At 49.0% G+C, this 19,575-nt stretch overlaps 1 protein-coding gene across 4 annotated transcripts in view; it reads right to left on the bottom strand.

The window, feature by feature from the left end:
- Positions 1 to 664: 664 nt before the first annotated feature.
- Positions 665 to 19,575, bottom strand: part of Rho-6 (serine protease rhomboid 6) — a 111,748-nt gene continuing 92,837 nt past the window's right edge. For 2 of the 4 annotated variants that reach the window (XM_076817996.1, XM_076817999.1), the window contains exons 2-5: positions 12,102 to 12,366; positions 6,685 to 6,855; positions 6,169 to 6,324; positions 665 to 5,197 (exon numbers count right to left, since the gene is read on the bottom strand). In XM_076817996.1, coding sequence (XP_076674111.1) covers positions 4,877 to 5,197; positions 6,169 to 6,324; positions 6,685 to 6,855; positions 12,102 to 12,356 — 903 coding nt within the window. In that variant the 5' untranslated portion in view covers positions 12,357 to 12,366 and the 3' untranslated portion in view covers positions 665 to 4,876. Of the gene's footprint in view, positions 5,198 to 6,168; positions 6,325 to 6,684; positions 6,856 to 12,101; positions 12,367 to 13,271; positions 14,786 to 17,987; positions 18,147 to 19,575 lie in introns of those variants that run through there. The other 2 variants (XM_076817997.1, XM_076817998.1) reach the window with 2 other exon arrangements.

The following is a 19,575-nucleotide window of genomic DNA, read 5'->3' as shown; positions in this document are numbered from 1 at the left end:
GAGAGGCGGACGGAAGAAAGGGAGCGGGTGTTAAATTTGGAGAACTTTCGCGAAAACGAATGCAAGTCTCCATTCTCCTCACTCAACCGAGTCCCATTCCGTCCCGAGCGTGTGTGAAGAATTCGGAATTCTCGAAAATTCGTGGATTCAAGTCACTCGCACCAGCATCGATCCTAGCTAGCAAAAGATTCTACAAAACTACACACAGCTAGCGCTACAGACACTCAGAGAATCCAAGAAAAGCTTGCAGGGTACTTACGTTTTACTTTTTTCTTCTTCCAGAACGTTTAATCACCCTGATCAAATTAATTCAGAAGGTGCCTTTGAGGGAACTCATTGCTCCTTCGTACGAACTTCCTACTTACTTTTTTTTTTTTTAAAAAAGAGAGTGAAATAAAAGAGGGAGCAGGGGATGTTTTAAACAACGAAATGATCCTGTCGATCGTCGTTACGAGAATAATATCCTTTAGGATCACTGAAAAATTGCTGCACACCCAGGATCATCGTTTCCCACCTTCGACTGCCCGTGATACATTGCTAAAAGCGCAATTGTTCAAAGGACAATCGATTATCTCGCGAACAACGCCGGCGATTGTTCGTAACGCGAGATTAACGATCAAATTAAACGAATGAATGGCGTTTGTCAAGGTAAAAGGCAACGGGATTACGGGAACCGCGGTACGATCTCGACTTTATTGCAGCCAATCGATTGTTTCGATACACCATTTTATGGGGGGAAGGGGGGGCTGGCGGCTCCACGTTTAATACGCCCCGTGACCGAATCACAGTGTATATAATCATATTTATATTCAATAGTCAGTTATATTTACAGGTCGTATTATCGTTATCGTTAACCGTGCCCGACGTGGTCGGTAACACTAACATAATCACAGCCAGTTCGCCTCATGTGTATAATATCGGTAAACAAGTAGGTACAACGATCGACTAAACTGCCAGGGAGAACATCTCCCTTGCTCGGAATCCCCACCAATTCACCACGAAATTGAATCGAAAAGGGGTAGAAATATGCCTTCGAAAAAATTGGAAATACAATTGAAATACATTAAACGAATCCTTCTTCATGGCAACGGGGTATCTTCTGTTTTTTTTTTTAATTACTCAGTCCTCGAGGATAATTCGAAAGCATTCTTTTAAGTCATTTACCGTGGGAATTCGTGGGCACTCCGAGCACGATTCGGCCCTACATTCCTCTATCGAATAGTTTCTACGCACAATTATAAACGTATCCTTATCCTTTTGGCAGCATCGTTAGTGCCGCGTCGCGACAGGACCTAGGGGAACATCTCCCAGGAGACCCTGGATTCCTTTAGCACCATTTAATTTTTCCTATTTGCCGTCGAACGTGAAACGAAGTTCTCTCGAGACCTCCGAGCGGAGCAGCGAAAATCTGGAAGATCCCCGACGAAAACGACCGATTTTCCCCATTCACGATCTCCGATTCCTTTGACCCGATTGCGGCCGACTCGCTTCGAGATTCTTTCGCCCGGATTTTCCCGTTTCAGAGTCGGGAAACCGGGGCTCTTGGAAATCCGTGTCGCGGCCTTTGAAGTCTCGCGAAAGGAATCCAGGGGAAAGTGATCCCCCGACAGCATTTCTCAACCCTTAACAAGCTTCGACCTGTACACCGGGGAAACGACCAGTTTCCTCCACCATTTTCATCGCTTCTGCTGACTGAAAGTGCTGCGCGATAATTGTTTAACTACAAGACTTTCGGGAAACTGTCGGCGGAGAAGGGTGAACTCTGTGTGTTTAATCCAGCTGCAGATGTTGATCGATAGCTTTGCGAACGTGAGAAAATCTGTGGCCGTTTTGCCAGATTTTTCTTCGTGGATCGGTGAAGATATTCGTCCGGGGTCCTTTGGCTGAGAATTGCTGACGACTCGATAGAAAAGGTACTCCTAGCTTAGAGTTAAGGGTGCGGCGTGGTAAATACGAGGGTGCGGGGGGGCGGCAGAATGTCCGTTTCCCGTTGAAAGGGCGAGGGAAAGGACCGACGAAAGATGCACACGATTAGAGGGTTCGGAAAAGGTACTAAGGTTCTGATAAAAATTCCAGACGCGTCCGTGTACACGCGAACACTTCGCGCGCCGTTTATGGCAGTCTTGGCAATTTCCTCCGCGCGTTTACCTTTATTAAATTCCCTCCGTTTCTCCATCTGCCGTTGAGCTTAAGCCCGTGGACGATGCGCGGAATAAAATATAATTTTACCGGCGGAACAAATGCGCGGGCAAGTTCGGAAATTAAACTGCAACAACTATTATTGGTCAACCGTTCGCGCACCGGGAATATGAAATAATAATCCCAAATCGCAGTGCATATTTTCAGTGTAATAAATACACCAGGAAGGAGACTGGTAGCGATCAAAAATTTGTATCAAAAAGAATATAAAAGTATGTTAGAAATATCTATTCGAAATTGTTCTACCAAAATGAAATAATATTCCCAAATCGCAGTGCATATTTTCAGCGTAATAAATATAGCAGGAAGGAGACTGGTAGCGATAAAAAATTTGTATCAAAAAGAATATAAAAGTATGTAAGAAATATCTATTCGAAATTGTTCAATTAAAATGAAATTAGACGGAATTAAAATGCAAAGGGCTGACCCAGGAGCCCATAAAGTATCAAAAAATCTTCACAGCGATTAACCGCATACCCAAATTCGTTCCCCCCAGAAACAAATGGAAATCACTAAAAATTGACAATGTGTCGTCGAAAGACAGAATTGAAATGCAAAACGGTCGACCCAGAAATGCAGACGTGAGAATCGACGAACATCCACGGTCCGATTCCATCTGGAGTCGAGATGGAAGTCAGGTCGAGCGGAAAATGCGGCGATATCTTCGACAACAAACGCACTCGGCTCAACGATCATCCGCCATAAGGCGAAAACGCATCGCAGCGTACAATCGGCCGTGCAGAAACGCGGACAATAGATCGTGATCCGAGCTAGATCTCTCGAGCTACGCAATTTCCTCGGCTCTCGGATCCAAGGAGCAAGGAGAGTGGCTGGGCCGCGCTTTCCAAGGAATTCTTCGTTCGCGACAGGCTTAAATACCGTACGTACTTAGGCTACTTTTTTTTTTTATCTTCTCTTATCAATAGTTAATAGCGAAGAATGACTCGAAACACCCTTATCGATTAACGTCTCTATGGGACTGCGTGCAGAGTGACGAAGAATGGAGGGAAACAATCGATTCCCTTACCATTACGAAGGATCTTCTTTTTCGCGTAATTCGTTTGGAGACGCTTTTCTGTTCCTTCACGTATGATTGCCTAGATATCTGAAAGATACTATATTTCGGTGGCGATAGCTCCAGAGAAATGGAAGCTTCTGAGGTGTCACTAAGCTAGTCTTCGCCAATCTGCACGTAGAGTTCAACAACGACCTATCTATACTTCATATATCAACGGATTTGTCGCTTACTGTTAGTCGATTGTACAGTCGTTCAATATTCGTCGAATAATCGTAGTCCTCCCTTCGCGCGTCATCTGTAACGTTGAACAGTACCCGTCACTCGATTCCAATAACACAATCTCAATCCCGTTTAGCAAGTACCATTTTTCTAATTTATCCCTAGACTTTTGTTTAACAAGAAACACCCTCCATTGACTCTAATTCCTCTATCGTTTCTTCACCAGCTATCCTCGAACGGCTCCTTCGATCCACAAAGTTTGCGGGACACAACCGGCGATCCTTTTGCTCCAAGTCTTAAATACTCGAATTACACCGGGGAGTTATTTAACATCGTTAAGCGATTTATGGTACAGAGGTGTCCATCCGACTAAGAGATTAATTTCGCCGGCCACAAGGTCACCGCGACGTAGTCCCGCTAATTTTTAATTAAAAGGTGGAACTTTGTTGGTGGGTTGCTAGTAATCGAAGACACCCGCCACAGTTTGATTAACAGCGATTCTTCCTGAGGCGCGGAAGGGACGCTGAAGGGTAGCTGAAAGGGATTTACCATCCCTCCTGCCGATACATTCGAGCCACGATTAAACCGAGCGTAACTCCCGCAGCTGCTTTTCTTTGGCTAAGTTCCTCGGGTATCCTTGGTAATCTCCTTCATCTGTCTTTCCATTAAGCGCGTTTCGTCTTCGCCTTCTTCCCTGATCGATCGGTTGATCTTGCCTTAAAGTTTCAGTGATCAGGAAATGCTCGTTCCTGGGGTTGGAGCAGAGGGAAGCTCCGGCGGCAGTCATGGCAGAGATAAACGATGATCTTGCCGTTCGCTACGTGAAAATCGCTGGACGCGATGTGGGACTTTGGCAGTCCATTTAATTATTCAGGTTCTTCTAATTTTTCTACGTTCCAATTCTCCATGAAACTCTTCCTTCTAGATTCATAATAATTCGCCTCTCAATCGTTCCAAAACGAGATTCTACTTGAACACATGCCCATTCTTTACCTCCTTTCAGACTTGAAAGGGATCAACAATGACCCCAACAGCAATTCCTCTACAGAACACATTCCCAACACTCTCATTCCTCCTCCTAACTTAACTAACAGCCTCAAGAGTGTCTCAACCACCACCAGTCACAAGAGATAACCTTCAATCACGTCCAGAGCACCATCCACTTCCTCCGCAGTCTCAAAGTACCATGTTCGACAGTCACGATCTTTCCAAACCGAAATCCACCGTTCAATTCAACAAAATTCCCACATCTCGCATGCTTCGACCATACCCCAACTCCAACCGGCACGATCATCTTCCCTCGGGGGACCAGCGTCGCAAAAATCCCCATTTCCTTGAGACGTCATCTTGGATCTACTCGAAAACGCTCTCAGCGGCTTCCCGTATCTTGACGATGAGGAAGGACCGTCTGCAGAGCTTGACGAGCAGCTCGACCCTCTGTCAGGATGGCTTCCTCAGCTGGGGCAGCGCGATCAGATAGATGTTCCCGAGGATGGCGCCCACCGCCAGCAGCATCACGCTCACCGCTGACAGAAGTCTGACGAACCTGACGAATCTCCGTCCCCTGGCATCCTTCTTGCTCTGGTTGGGGAACACGGCTAGGCCTAGCAGAGGACCTGCCAGCGCACCTGCCACGTGGGCTGCCCAGCCGATCCTGCCACAGCCCAGGAGAGCTGGAATTGGAAGGGAAGCGACGTCCGCGCTGGCCAACAGCAACACGGCGCCTAGACGCCAGCCAGCGTAGCGCAGCTCCCCGTGACACTGCAACCGATAACAGGCCAGGTGGTCCACGAGATTAGGCTAAACATCTGGTGGTAGAGTGATATGGTTCCACTTGTGGATGGTTTCAGTTGAGGAAGATAGTAATTAGGAGCGAGGCTGATATAGATGAAGTCCGAGGAGAGCAGTTGGACTGGATGATCATTGCGTTCTTGTAAATAGGATATTACAGGTGATAGAAGATAATAAATGGACACAGTAAGGAGTCGGTTGACACTGTAAGTGAAAATAGTTTGTTGAGGAACCCCAATCGTGTCAGAAATCAGTATCACGACTGTAAGTCGTGCTACCCTTCCAAGATTCAATGCTGCACGCGACAGCGATGTGAACCACCCAGCTTAGCGAAGCAAGAGATACGTGGATGTCCCAGGGAGATCGATTACTAAGGGATTAATTCAAATTCTAGTCGCTAAACCGATCAGTCAATTGACCAATTCGTAGACCAAGTACGAAGTTACCTGCGAGCAAACCCCTGTTTCGAGAATGACTATTTTCCACCCACGAATTTCCATCGAGAGCCCGCCGATGCCCGAACAACAAGGAACAATCGAAGTAACCCCCCCAACGATTGCAACTTCGTCCAAACTCCCTCTGGAGCGTACCTTCGGAAAAATATCGGGAAACAATCGCGAGGAAGCCAGAGCAGATTCGAGAACTCCGCGATCTTCTTTAATCCCCGGCACTTCCTACTTTTTCAACCCCCCCATCCTTGCTCCCAGGAAATGCCTCCGTTTCGCAGTCGCCTCGCCCCAATGTCGATTCGCGACGCTGATTTTATTATTCCCGATTTAATGAGATTTAGCGGGCAGGAATGGGTGCGGAGGCGCTGGAGGGAGGAAGCGGAGGGTGGAAAGTTGGCCGAGCGTGTTTCACCTACTTTTTCTCCTCCCGTGGAACGTCACGGGAAAGTTCGAGCCGCCCTCTCGATAGAGATCGACCGACTTTCGACTTACCAAGTAAAGATGCGCGAGATGGCTCGTGAGCAGTGCGTAAACACCTGCAGAGGCGCCCACCAGGAACAGGCTCGGCTGCAGCAGGGACGCTCCCAGGGCCCCGCACACACCACCCCCCAGATAGATGGTCGCCACCCCTATTCGACCCTGCTCCACCTGTGAGCATCCAGTTTCCTGCGTCCGATCATCTCCAGGTACACAAGGTCCAATCAAGGACCGAGCCACTCAACAACTTAAATCCCAAAGACACTTCAGAAAAATTAACAACACCTCACCATCGTCCACTAACATCCTCCGGCTTCAAAATGTGATTCAAGATCGCCACGAAAATTAGATAGCGCCGAACGTGACACTGTTTCTACAGAAAATTCTCCAGGGGTGGATATCTCCCCGCAGTGATTCCCGGCTGATTCAACCGTTTCAGACGGCGAGATCGATCGGCCACGAAAGATTCGCATTGGACGGACGGAAAAAGGGTGGCTCGCGACAGCCAGGCAATTAGTCTGATTAACTCACCTCGAGCGGGGTAGCCAGCACCAGTTGGATGACCACGTTGAGCGCAAGGTGAAGCGCGTTCGAGTGCAGGAGCATGTACGAGGCGAACCTCCATCCCTGGACCCTCTGACGGGGGTCGTAGACCAGCCACCTGCGCAAGGTCGCTTCGTCCCCCAGGCAGTGGACGGCTATCTATCGTCATCGAGAATGCGTTTCAGTGTTCCTGCGTCACGAGTGGATGGGATCGAGAAATGGAGCACGAGGCGAGGCTTGAAACCGACTGGACCGATCTTTGGGTCAGGAGTGAATCATGCAAGTAATTTATTCGGAGTATTCTTAAAAGTAACTCTCTGCCACTGTGCGGGGTGTAGGAGGAGAGATAGTTGCGGTTGCGGATGAATTTATGTATCTAAATGAGACGGGGGTTGGAATTTCCGTGAAGTTAAAATTCCGAGGGTGAGTGCTTTTTTAGGTTCTAAGTATCCTCCCTAATGAGAATTACAAATGATTTTTGCGAATAATGTCGGATTGAATCACGAGTTATCTATCGGAAATCTAAGATTATATTGCGTGGATTAGAGTTTTAGGCGATTTCCCTTGCACAATGATTATCCGACGATTTATCAAGGGAGAAACGTCATCGGCAGGAATAATTTGGTTGGTAATTAAATTTATTCGCTTAATAAACGGGTATTAATACGATATTGATAAATTAGAGCGACAGGCGGGCTCAATTATTTGCGCAAATATTCGCGCGAGCCATCGATGAAAGTCGTAATTCATACATCGCGGAATTTTGTACGCATAGCTCCGTTAGAGTCTCTAATTACCTCGGCAATAGAGTAAACTCGAACAAAGAAATCCAGCGGCACGTTACGCCGATCAATAGTGGAAAAATTCAAACGCGCCCGTTATTGACGTGCAGGAGATCTAGCGAATAATTAATTCCCAAAGCATATGGAAATTCTGCCGCGGCAAAATGGTAATTAATCGAAGCTGCTTATTTAATGCAGCACAAAACCGCCGTCATTATCAGCCTTTAAATAACGCACGGTCTGAATATGTGCGGGTATTAATATGAATGATAATCGACAGCATACAGAGCCGGCGAGAAAAGACGCGTCATTATGCGTTATCGCAGATCCGGCTGCATAATTCGTTCATTTTCGTTGCTAAACGGATCGAATAAGCTGGAATCACTACGTCTCCAACTGGACCATCAAAAATAAATCGTTTCCGATGGCCACTATATGTAATTCAATCATTGAGCCTCCAATGAGAATGCGTCGCGTTGAAACTTCAATAATTGGAAATGTTATTAATGAAAATCATTCCTGAATACTTATAGAAGTCACAATAATCAGATTTCCCTTTGTGCCGAGAAGAAAAGCGATTCTCTGAAATTGAATTTTAAGTGAAACTAAAATTGTGGAGCAACCAAACAGAAACGCGAAATCCATGGACCAGTGAATCGGTTACTTATTGTCGGTTGATAAAAGTATCTTTTCTTCGATCCATCCTTGGAAAACAAAGTTCGTCCATCCTCGCGATTCAAAATAATAAGAATAACAATAATGACGATTTCTTTATACCACAAAATACAAAGTTAAGCGATGAATGGACGAGATTCAACATTCCAGCAATCACGAAAACCACCCCTGAATTCCTCGCGAAATTTTCAATCCACACGTTTACACAATGATTCACCCGAAAGTTACGATGGGGAAAAAAGGGACAGTTGGGGTTGGGGGGGCCACAAATCGTGCAAATTCTTGTATCCCCACGGGCGATCCTTTCCCGATATCCTCTTTTTACGTTTCGCGGATGTTCGCGCCCCGACCGCGACGTTTCTCTCTGTAAATCATCCGACGCCCACGGATACACGGGCACTTTTGGGCCACGGGGGTGGCTGCCTCCGCGGCCATTCATTTTTACGTCACAGCTTTTACGAGGCTTGCGAGGAGCTTCAGTCTCCCTCGCTCGCGGTTAATGCGCTTTTATGTTTGCCATCTTGGAGAACGTCGGGACCCTCGAAAATTCAGGCCACGGCTGGCAATAAAGAATTTTCATATCACACTCGCGTTCAACCCCTGCCCGTCCCCCTTTTGTTTCTCATCCACCGGCGTCCGCCATCCGGAGGAACGTTCGCGGAGCCAGTGGCCTGATTCCATGCATTGATCTCTGATTTGTTTCGTTCGATCGATCATCCGTGACTCTATGCTATTTAGATCGCACCTGGACCCATTCAACCCAATCGCTTTAGTGTTCTACATTCTGCTCCCCATCCAGTGGATTCTGGGTGTTCTAATTCGTTGTGAAAATGATTTTAACTTGATTATTCCTTGCGAGAGTAGTCGCTTTAAGTGGAATAAAAGAAAGAGGACCGAGGAAACTTGCACCGTCTCTATTGTAAATATTTAATTAGCTACCCCGAATGAAATAGCGTTCCAGAATCTCAAAACGAAAATTGTCACGCTTCGACTATAATAAATCACTCTTTCAGTTATTTCACTGGGTGGAATCGGTCTGAGGCGAGTTCCCTTGATGCGATCGGGGGTGGAGGGTAACGAAATTATCCATGTATCGGGTTCCAGGTATTTGCGGGAGGCCGAGGAATAAATCTGCCGCGAGAGGAGCCACCGCGACGGGGATCGACGGGAGAAACGTCAAAACATCGACGGGCCATCAATTTTTTCCAGCCGGCCCGCCAATTGTTGTCGGTGCAAATAGTTGTCAGCCGGACAAGCTGTCGTTATCGTACGATTTTTCTCGCGCGATCACCGATGATCGCGTCGCGTCCAAGGGTTTGCCTCGCGTCCCTCGAAATCCTAAGCCACTCATCCGGCACAAGTGGATACGTGGCTTTACACTTGATGAAATCATAGAAAATAAATAGGTACTAGGTTTAAAGAATATATATAAATGATGTATAAATATAAATAATGACGCTTATTTGCAGGAGTGGAATGTGCGGTTTCAATGACGCCCGTGGGCCACGTCCCGAAATTGTTTCGATTAAGCCAGGGAATATGGACGACGGCGGGCGATCGTTATAAAAGGATGGAAAGGATCGAGCTTCCGGCGACGTCTACGTGGTCGCGGGACCGTCAGGGCGTATCTCGACGTTTCATTAGCCCCGGGAACGTTCGTTGTCGTTTTACCATCCTCGTTACATTTTCCCGCGATTTTAAGTTCCGCCATTCTAGATTGGACGCATTCTTCGGTGGCACGGCTTCGCCATAACGACCCCGGAACTTCCAAGCAATTATCTTCGATAGGGACGAAGCCCGGTGGGTGGTGATTCTCGCGATCTTCGAACCCATGGATTTCTCTTCGAATTTCGATTTCCAAGTGACAAAGCTTTCGCGAGGGGCTGAAGTTAATCTCGCGGTAGCAATAAACTAGACGAAATTTACGAATAAACACCAATATCGGCTATACTAATACGGCAATTGGTGCCGATTCTCCGCTCTAACTCGCCGGCTGGAAACTTTACCCGTGATTTATTAGCGAATTCCCCTAACGAGCCATATTTACGGTGGCGCCTTTACTTCTGATTTATCGCGTTCGTTATCCTATCTCTCACGATATTACGGAAGAACACGGGAACTCGACCGATTATTACAGCCACGGAGCCAAGGGTGGAGGCGGACTTTTCGGTGAGGGGCCACGTAACCGGATATCGCCGTTTCCGCTATCTCAGCGTTTCATTAAACCCCGGGAAAAGCATTATCATTCGTTTCATCGCGCGAAACTGGACCGGGAGTACAGACGGCCGATTAGATTCCCTCTTTCGACGATCGTCGGGCGTAAATGGGAGAGGGAGGAAAAAAATCGCTGCTATGGTTCACCTAATGGGGCTGAATTTCGCGATAAAGCGGGGATAAAGAGTTGAAGCTTCGCAAGGTTTCGAGCGCGTAAGATTCCAAGGCGTTAAGACTTCAGGCTGCCTCCATATTTCAAAATCTTCGGAGCCCCGGTCTATTTTCTGAGTTTAAAAGTTTCTCGTATTACAGAGCGACAAATTCTCCCTACCATTCGTTTTCAAATGAAGAGCACCCAAAGCGCCAGCAATTGAACGCCCCCCAAGAACGAGCGCGTTTCATGGCGATCATCCTGCCTCGGAGCGAGCAGAATTCGATTTCGACTGCGCAACGACTACGTAATCGTTCCGCTGGCGCGCCCGGCCTGCCGCCCCAATCTCTGCGTTTCATTAACTCGCGGGCGGCGTTAACATCTGCTTTATTGCGCGAGACTGCGGGAAAGAAGGGTGCATTTAACTTCGCGGCTTTAACTTGGCGCATTTTATACGGCACGCTGGCTGCTCGTACCGACGAGTTTCCGGAAGCGCTCGAATAAGCTCTCTGGAATTATTATCGAGCGGCCGGAGGATCCACGAGCCGCGTAGGAGGGGGAGACGGTGGGACCGGGGGTGTCTCGTCTCTTTTCCCTCCGTTCTCGTTCGTTCCTCCTTTTTTTTTTTCCTCCCTTTTTTCGACTTCTTCCCCGAGCACGAGTTTCTTGAAATACCGGTACGATGTTCGTTCGTGAACTCGTGCGAATAATTGAGAGAGATTCCCATCGGCCTTTCCATCCCTCTTCCACCACCCCGCCGTCCCGCGACGCATTAGCTCGACTAATGGGAAATCTTTCGAGCTCCGGCGACTCGTGTACCATCCCCGACTCATTGAGAAATATACCAGGTTTTTTGTGTATCGCGCTCCCTTCTGGGGAATGTCCGGGAACGTTCTGTTTCCGATAGTCTCGGATATACCTCGCTGTGACTGGGTTGCTTGGGACTATCCAGGGGATGAAATGGAACTGATACTAGTGGATCCCTTAAGTATCAACGTGGACGAATCAAGAACCTCAGTAACAGGGTTCAATTTTAAATACCCAGTGGAATCCTTAATCTAGAGACGCCGTAGCGTCTCGACGCCAAGTACATGAAAGACACCCTGTATATGTCGACTGTCGCTACCGCTATCATTTACTCGTCGCACGGCTATTCGAACCTAACCTGAAACTTATTTCATTGATATCTCATCACGCCTGCAATATTTTCTAAATTTAAAGGCATTTTTCTTATGCAAACCGCATATAAGCTTTCGAATAAGACCAAATTTAATAAAATCGGTCCAGGCATAACAGAGTGATTTAAATAATATTTTGAATAATTGTGATTTATTTAATTTCATGTACTTGGCGTAATTTTGTTACTTTTTCGAAGTTTTTTCATGGGGATATATATTTCTAGACACTTTGGAAACGCAATAGTAACATATAACTAAAGTACATCTTCTAATGAATACCTAATTGCTGTAAAGGTCCATCATTTGGACTTCCCTGTAACTTATAATGTCCCTGATTTGTCCACCATTGAAGATTACGGGGAAGGATACTAAATATGATAAAAATGCTCGTTTTAAACGACTCACCTCGATGATGCTGATGCAGATCATAAGGTAGGGCGGTCGTATCCGGAAGTTGGGCTTCCTGGGCGGCAATGGGTGCCTGGGTGTCGGCCTAGGAGTGACCTCGTCATCCTTTGCCTTCTTGTAGGAGGACGTGACAATGATCGGGGATTCGGGGGAGTACGGCGAGCCAGGGCCGGAATAGGTCGTGTCCGTGCAGTCCGACGAGATGGTCGAGAGTGTCGGAGAGTTCTCCAGGAGGGCTGCCTCGACGTCCATCTTGGCCTACCTGCGAAAAAACAACGGGGCCTCGTTAGCCTCGCCACTCTGCATAATCTGCGCGTTAACGGTCGCTGTTCGAGGGGGCGTGATTATGAAATAATTCGTCAAGCTCGAGTACCGTCGAGTTCCTTGGGGACTTCGATAATGAAACACTCGTTGTCTTGGGCAATATAAGAAAATGGTATTCGCAGGAGGTGTTACGAAGAGGAAATGTCGAGATGGCGGGGACTTCCTTCAAGTTACTGTCTTCTCACCCGAAGTTTCGCGAGACTCAAGTTTCTCCACCTCAAGTTCTTTAAACGCACGTTTCGCAGGGTCAGGGTTTTCTTAGAGCTGAAGTTTTACAGCTCGGAGTATCGTTGTTAAAGATTCTACTTGTAACACCGGTAGCGACGAGTAGACGGAGGGGAAGAATGTAGATCAGCTGGAAAACAGCAGCGCCGTTTCAGTGACTAAATCACAACGCGATCACCGTCCACTTATCGCGATAAGCTCGCCGCGGACACGCGACTAATCGTAATTCATGGACCGTAACGGGTCGAGCTTTCAGGATTTCCTCGTTCCTCGTCGCCGCGGAGATTACGGTACAATAGCTCCTCCGAAAAGGGAGGCACAGAGGGGAAGAATAAGTAAAAGTGGAAAGTCTTGGTTGGAAGCGGTGAGAAGGGGCGCGCATAGAAGTCGAGGAACGTTCCGTTCCGCGAAACGGCGAGGGTGAAGCTGGAGAATCGACGTTCGCGGCTAACGGTGAGGAATATTAATTAAACGGCCCTCTTTCGCCCGCTGAAACGAGCGATTAAAAAGGAAGCAGAAAAGAGGAGGGCCGTGGAGGAGAAGCAATGGAACGGAATCCATAATTAGCGCGAAGAGCTTTCGCCAGGCTGTTACACACGTATGGCTGCCTAAACTCACTTTGCCCGCACTTTACTGCCCGCCAACCAGTAGGCATTAATTTGCATGCGGTTTAAAGTACACGCCGGCCTGCAGCACGGCGCGCTAAACAGGGCCATTTCCTCGTTCCTTGCTCCGACGCCTTCGATAAATCCGCGAATTCTTCGCAGAACCGATCGCAAATGCTTCACCGCGCGTGCCGCGACCCATCCAAAAGTTCACCCGCGGATTCTTCCTTCTCACGCGGTGCAAGCTCAACCTGCTTGTACCTGGAAATTCGTTTCGCTTCGGTTGGAAATTTGAGGGGGTGAATATTGCGTGAGGTGCAGGGTAACTTGGAAATTGTTTCAAAGAAGTTATACGTGTAGTCTGAAAGGATTACGGACACTGAGCTCCTGAAACACCTGCAGACCTGAGGTGGATCCGAAGTCAGCGGAAGTTCGAATCCAAATTTGCAGAGCATGGGTGCAAAGAGGAGACAGATCTGAAGACTCTTTAGAGGAGTCCCGTGCCCATCAACCCGGAGAGGAACCAGCAATCGGGCCTCTTACGAAGACTCTTGCGTCCGCCAACCGTGCGGTGCACCGTCCACGGGTCTCTTTAATCTAAATACGTCTAGGTGCACGCATTCATTCGCGTGCAGTCTAAAGTACAGGGATGCAGTCGCGCGTGTGCACGGAACAGAGACATGGCAAAGCTGTAGCCTACAAGGGCGGGCAGAAGGGGACAGAGGGATCCAGGAGCAGAGGGAAGACCTGGACGAACGGCGGAGAGGGAGACGAGGGGAACTTTCGGATAGGGTCAATCCTGGTGACCCCTTTGTCCGTCCCAGCAGCGGTCTTTGTTCAGTGTCGGTGTTTTCGTGCCACCATAGAATTTGCCTGTGAATTATTGGGGCTCGTCGAGTTCGGGGAACGGGTCTCTCCACGCTGCCACGAAACCGAGGACACCCACGAAACCAGGCGATTTCCCTCGTCTGCCACCTCGTCCACCCCCGTCCCCCCCCCCGAGTCGACGTCGTTCCACGACCACGGAGAATCGATTTCGAACAGGGGGAGGGAATCTCCAGACCGACGGCCGAGATTTCCAGGGATCGTCCAAGGGAATCGGGAAATATGGAAGACGGTGACGCGCACTCTTCGCATGCAAAACGCTAGGCGGAGGTCTGAAATTGAAAGGACTTCGATTGCGCCCCGACTCACGGCGATCAGTCCCGTGAAATTAGTTGCGCGTTTCGATTATTCGAGCCTCAGCTTCCGAAGAGCGTCTCCTTCTTTTAAAGAGTATTCTAGGGGAGCTGATAGTCCAAGGTTCCTCAGGCGAAGGAGTCGAATTCGCTTGATTAATTATTATCGCGAGCGCTAGGCAAGTGTTGAAATGCAATACGATTCGGGCAGAATGGTTTCCAACCCCCGGCAGAACAATGATGCCCGAGGCTCGCGAAACGATCATCGGCAGCCACTTTAAACGCGCGGTGGACGGAAACGGAAACGGTACACCTTCGACCGCAGGTAAATCAACGTCTCTCTCTCTCTCTCCTCTGCGCGCAGTAAGCCTGAATTTTCCACGGATGCGACGCGACACCGCGTTTGATGTTCATTATTGTAACGGGTGTCCGTCCCGTTCCGATGATAAACGATCGGCCCGCGGTCGAGGACGCTCCTCCTGCCTCTGACGCGAGTAAATGAATTTCGCTGGCAGACAGGACCATTCGTCTTTCTTTTTCACATTAATTGCACGACTTTCGCCTCGTTTTCGGGCAAATGGGAAACGGGCTTCTATAAAATTCAGTATCTCTGAATATTAATTCGCGATTACTACCCCCGTGCACCTCTCGCCGGGGCTTTTTCAATTCTCTGCCCCCCCCCCCGCGCTTTGTTAACGAAACGGGCGCGCCGCGATAGCGTGAACGGAGGGTTGAAAATATCGAAAGGCAAGCATGACAAACACGACGTTGTTTTACGAAAGTAATTGCAATCTTCCTATTTCGCTAAGTACTCCGGGAGATTCCTGTGCCTTAGGAGCATTCTGATAGCTCCAGTAGCAGAGCTAACGAGTGATCTACTCCCAATCTTTCCATTTCAAATTTTCACCCTCTTTAGACCCAACTCCACGAAAGAAACGCCACTGACCCCCTCCGTTTCCTTCGCCGAAAACGAATCGCTGTCCAAACGTTCCCTTAGTTAATTTCGAATGAAACTCAAGCAGGAAAGTAGTGGAAACTCCCGTGTCCGAATGGAAGATCGAAGGCTGATCGGAGCGACAGGGAGTTGCCGCGAGTCGGCGAGGAAAGTTCGACGAACGTGCAGTCGCTGGTCGCTGCCCCGCTGCTTAATGAAGCATTGACGTGTCCAGCAAAAGCGTGTACCTGTCCGCGCGTAATTAACGTAACGGCCGTCTGGCTGCCACCCACGCAAATCAAACGTACGAGGAGCAGCGTAATTAAGGCCTCTCCCAGGCTGCGCGAAGAACAATGCTCCGGCTGCACCCGTGCAGATCGATGACCGCGATCGTACTCGATGACGAGAGTGATCACTGCCTTTCCGCGCGTCGCTACCTCCCCTCGAGAATTCCTCTCGGCCTTACGGAGCTATTCTACGCGTTCCTTGGAGTACGAAGCTTCTGCAAGCTTTCGTTTAGGTCACCGAGAATCTGAGCATCGTGTATGCGGAGTTTCCGACGGCGCTAAGAGCTGCAAATGTTGCGAGACATCTTAACCTGAAGGTATTACCTGGAGTAATAGGGTGCTTCAAGTTGTTAGTAGATTTCTTGCAACAGGCACGCATTTATCCACGAAAAACTACACTCGAGTTATTACGCAACGTTGCCTACTTCACTTCGAGCACCCGGAGTAGACAATAGCGCTGCAAAGCCTGCGAGAAGACTCGAAGAACTTCAACGCCAGATGCGTTGAACGTTGCCTCTCAAAATACAGCGCGGCAGATGTGTCTTTGAAAGTCGAGCCAAGAGGAACACTCGAGGGGATCTTAAACAATGAGAATCGAAAAGAAAATCTTCTCAATGTTCCTCGCGGAGTAACTTCCTCGAAATGGGATCAAGATTCTCCTGGAACATCGATAAGAACCCCTGAAACTACGAGCGTATAGCGGCCCGGAAGAGATTCCGCAAGTTTTCACCCCTCCCCGGTGTATCGAGCACTGTCCGACTACCGAAAAATCTGGCGAATTTCCAATTTCGCCCCTCCCGCTTCCAGAGACGAGATTCCCAGAAATCCAACCTCGCCCGATGGGACTCGAAGAACTACAAATACGCGATCATTAATTATTCCGGCGGCTTGACTAGCGGGGCTACACACGATTGGCTCATTAATTTTCACGGACGTTCTATCGACTTTCTGTCACGAGCCCTTGCCACGCCGAAATCCCGATCCGGGGTGGGAGCAGCGACGACCACAAATCAAAATTGCAACCGTACACACGCCTAAATAATTTCCAAGTTTACCGAGGCTGGTTGAAACGCGCCACGGTGGTAGCTCGCGCCGCCCGCTTCCATCCCTCTGTCCTCGTGTACCATTTTTCCGCCGCGTGTTTTTGTTTTCGCCGCCGGGGCGGATGGGGCGCGTCACGAGGCCGCCGGTGATTTATGCAGGAGCAAATTGATACCTCGCGGAATCGCGATTACCGAACGGGCGAATGCTGATGCTACGGAGAGAAAGTTCCGAGCCCGACCTGGTTCCGCGGGCAGCTTTAGGGGTTGTTTGATTTAGGAACTTCCTGGGGCCGGAAATATTGCAAATACCCAGCCGCGGGATATTTTCCGCGTGCCCAGAGAGGCCAGCCACTCGATACCGGTCTGACATATTTACGCTTGGAAGCTTCCCACCGCGTGGCAATACGAAGAGTCCCGCGATTTTTTGGGCGAGCGACGGTTCCCCGCGTTTTAAGAAGTTACAAAGTTCGGCGAATTTGGAAATTCTCCGCGGCAAACGGGGCCTCGTATCTCGGGGAACTGTCCCGTTCCATCCAGAGATTGGCAAACTTCTGGGCGTGGGAATTTTTTAATTTAGAAGCCTCTGGTGTCTGGAAGTTGCGTCGAGTTAAGAAGTTTGTTTAGAATTTTAGTTCGTGCATGGCTGTTTTCCGAGAGTGCTGGAAGCTGTATCTGTTGGTGCGCCCGATTTTCCACGACGGACGGGGATCGTTGCCGCGAGATAACAAGCGTTAATGATTAATCACGATGGACGATAATCGATAGCACGAGTAAGCGACTGAATAAACGGGCGAGCCCGCTCGGCGAAAAAACCTCATCTCCGGCAATTTCCACTCAACGTGGTTCGATTTGTATCGCGCTCACGGTTCGTTGGCTCGCCTCTCGATTAATCCTTGCGTTCTTCCGTTCTATCTACGCACTCGATCTCTCATATTGAATGACACGTTTCGAGATGATACTCGCTACGCTGCGGAGCCCTCACGAGTGGAAACATTCCAAAGGATATTTCACGTTTGACGTTGATGGAAACGCAGAATTGAAAGATGCAGAAGACTCCCTGCAAATCTACAGCTTAATACTGCGGTATTTACTTCGGTCAGACCCATTCAAACTTGATCAATCCCCATTTACAGCTGTACTCTTATGGCCCGCCTCCCCACAACTCCAAAATACATGTACCTACTCTCGATCTTCTCACCACCCCGTGCCCATCTTTCATTCAAACAGCTCCAAACGTTGCTCGAAAATCCCTTGCAACCCGCCGATCGATCACACCCACCAGATTACCTTCTTATCTTCGCACCTATCCCCTTATTTTATAATCTCCACTGGAGCTCTCCAACACCTGGCACAGTCACGCGAACGGGAAACGAAACGCGGATCGATCGATCGTGTCGCAGCTCCGGTATCCTTTCACAGTCCGCCAGTAAACAACCGACCGCATCGTCGGCGTTTAGCAACGAAACTGTCGGCCGGGAAACTGGAGCGGCGTTACGTAAAACGGAAGCACGCGAGCATCGTGCATAGACGGTGCCTCGAAGCGCTGGCCAGCTGGCGAATCGGAGCGTATGCAGAATCCCGTTGCCACTTCAGGTCACCGCGGTCGCGGGGACGATCCAGAGGCGTCCGGATCGATTGCAAACCGTCGCCCCGTCAATCGGCTAAGGAGCGAGTCTTTGCATGAATTATGTAACCGCGAGTCAAGGTTGCCGTGGAAATAGTCTACGAGCTGGCTCCGTGCCGCGATCAATCGGGCTCCCCACACGCCTCCCTGGATTTAGATTCTAGAATGTCAACTTGACCCGACCGCGCCGCGGAATCGAGTCCAGGTCGACGGGGGAACTCGTTAAAAGGAAATTAAACGCGGTCGGGCCGACCGGAAATACGCCGCGGTCCCCGAGTCCCGTTTCAATTCGTTCCTGGCCGCCGTTTGCGGCCGCCACTCCTGAGGATTGGGAATTTTCAGAGTCCTAGGGATCTATAGACTGGGGACGAACGCTGCGGGGGAGTGTGCCGAAAGAGGGCAGCAAAGGTTTAGGGAAATGGTGCGACGTAAGTGCAAGATAATTTCTTGCGAAAACCACTCTCGGACTGATCAGCTCAGAAGTATCTGAGAAGGAACAGTTTCAAGCTGCATGGACCGATGTAGTTGAATTCGCTGATGAAGTTTCTGCAGCGATTAATTGATTCGGCAATGCCTTCCGGATAACGGCAACGACACTCACGGCCGAGCTCCAAAATCAAACAGAAGTAATACCACCAGCTGTCCCTTCCGAATTTTCGGTGAACAAAATTTCTCCCGAACCCCTCTTTTCGATACTGCACACAAGCGGACGCAGTTTGATCGGTTAATCCTGAAACGCACCGTGTACGTTTTGTAACCGAACGAAAACACGCGTCAACCATCTACGTATTCCCGATAAAAAAAAAAAAGAGTTCACGGCCGCTTCAACGTCCAAGCGTTTGCGAAACACTATTTTTCCAAGTTCCGCGGATGCTCGCGGCAAATATTTGACCCAGTAAACATTTGTCACGTAAATAGAGCATGTTAATATTCCACCGGTTACTGCAGCTGTCAGAAACTTTTTTGAGCCCCCGTTGAGAGAACCCGCCTGGAGGCACCGGAGTACCCGCGACTGTAAATAGCGATCGCGTGGGATTAGAGCGACATTACGTTTTTATTAAATCATTCCGTCCCGGCTGTAATCAGAGAAGCGACCGCGTTTCTGGCGGCGAAACATTGTCTCATCAAAGTAACGGCAGGCTTGATGAACGCCTCGAAGCCGGGGTCAGGTTGAGCTTACCACCGAAGCTCGGATATTCCCTGTTCTCTGCACCGAGAAATCCCCGAAAATCTAGGGCCTGTCATTGCGAC

The sequence above is a fragment of the Andrena cerasifolii genome, chromosome 8 (assembly GCF_050908995.1).
Source record: "Andrena cerasifolii isolate SP2316 chromosome 8, iyAndCera1_principal, whole genome shotgun sequence".
Lineage (NCBI taxonomy): Eukaryota > Metazoa > Arthropoda > Insecta > Hymenoptera > Andrenidae > Andrena > Andrena cerasifolii.
Note: the sequence above shows the minus strand (reverse complement) of the source record. Positions and strands in the feature narration are given on the sequence as shown.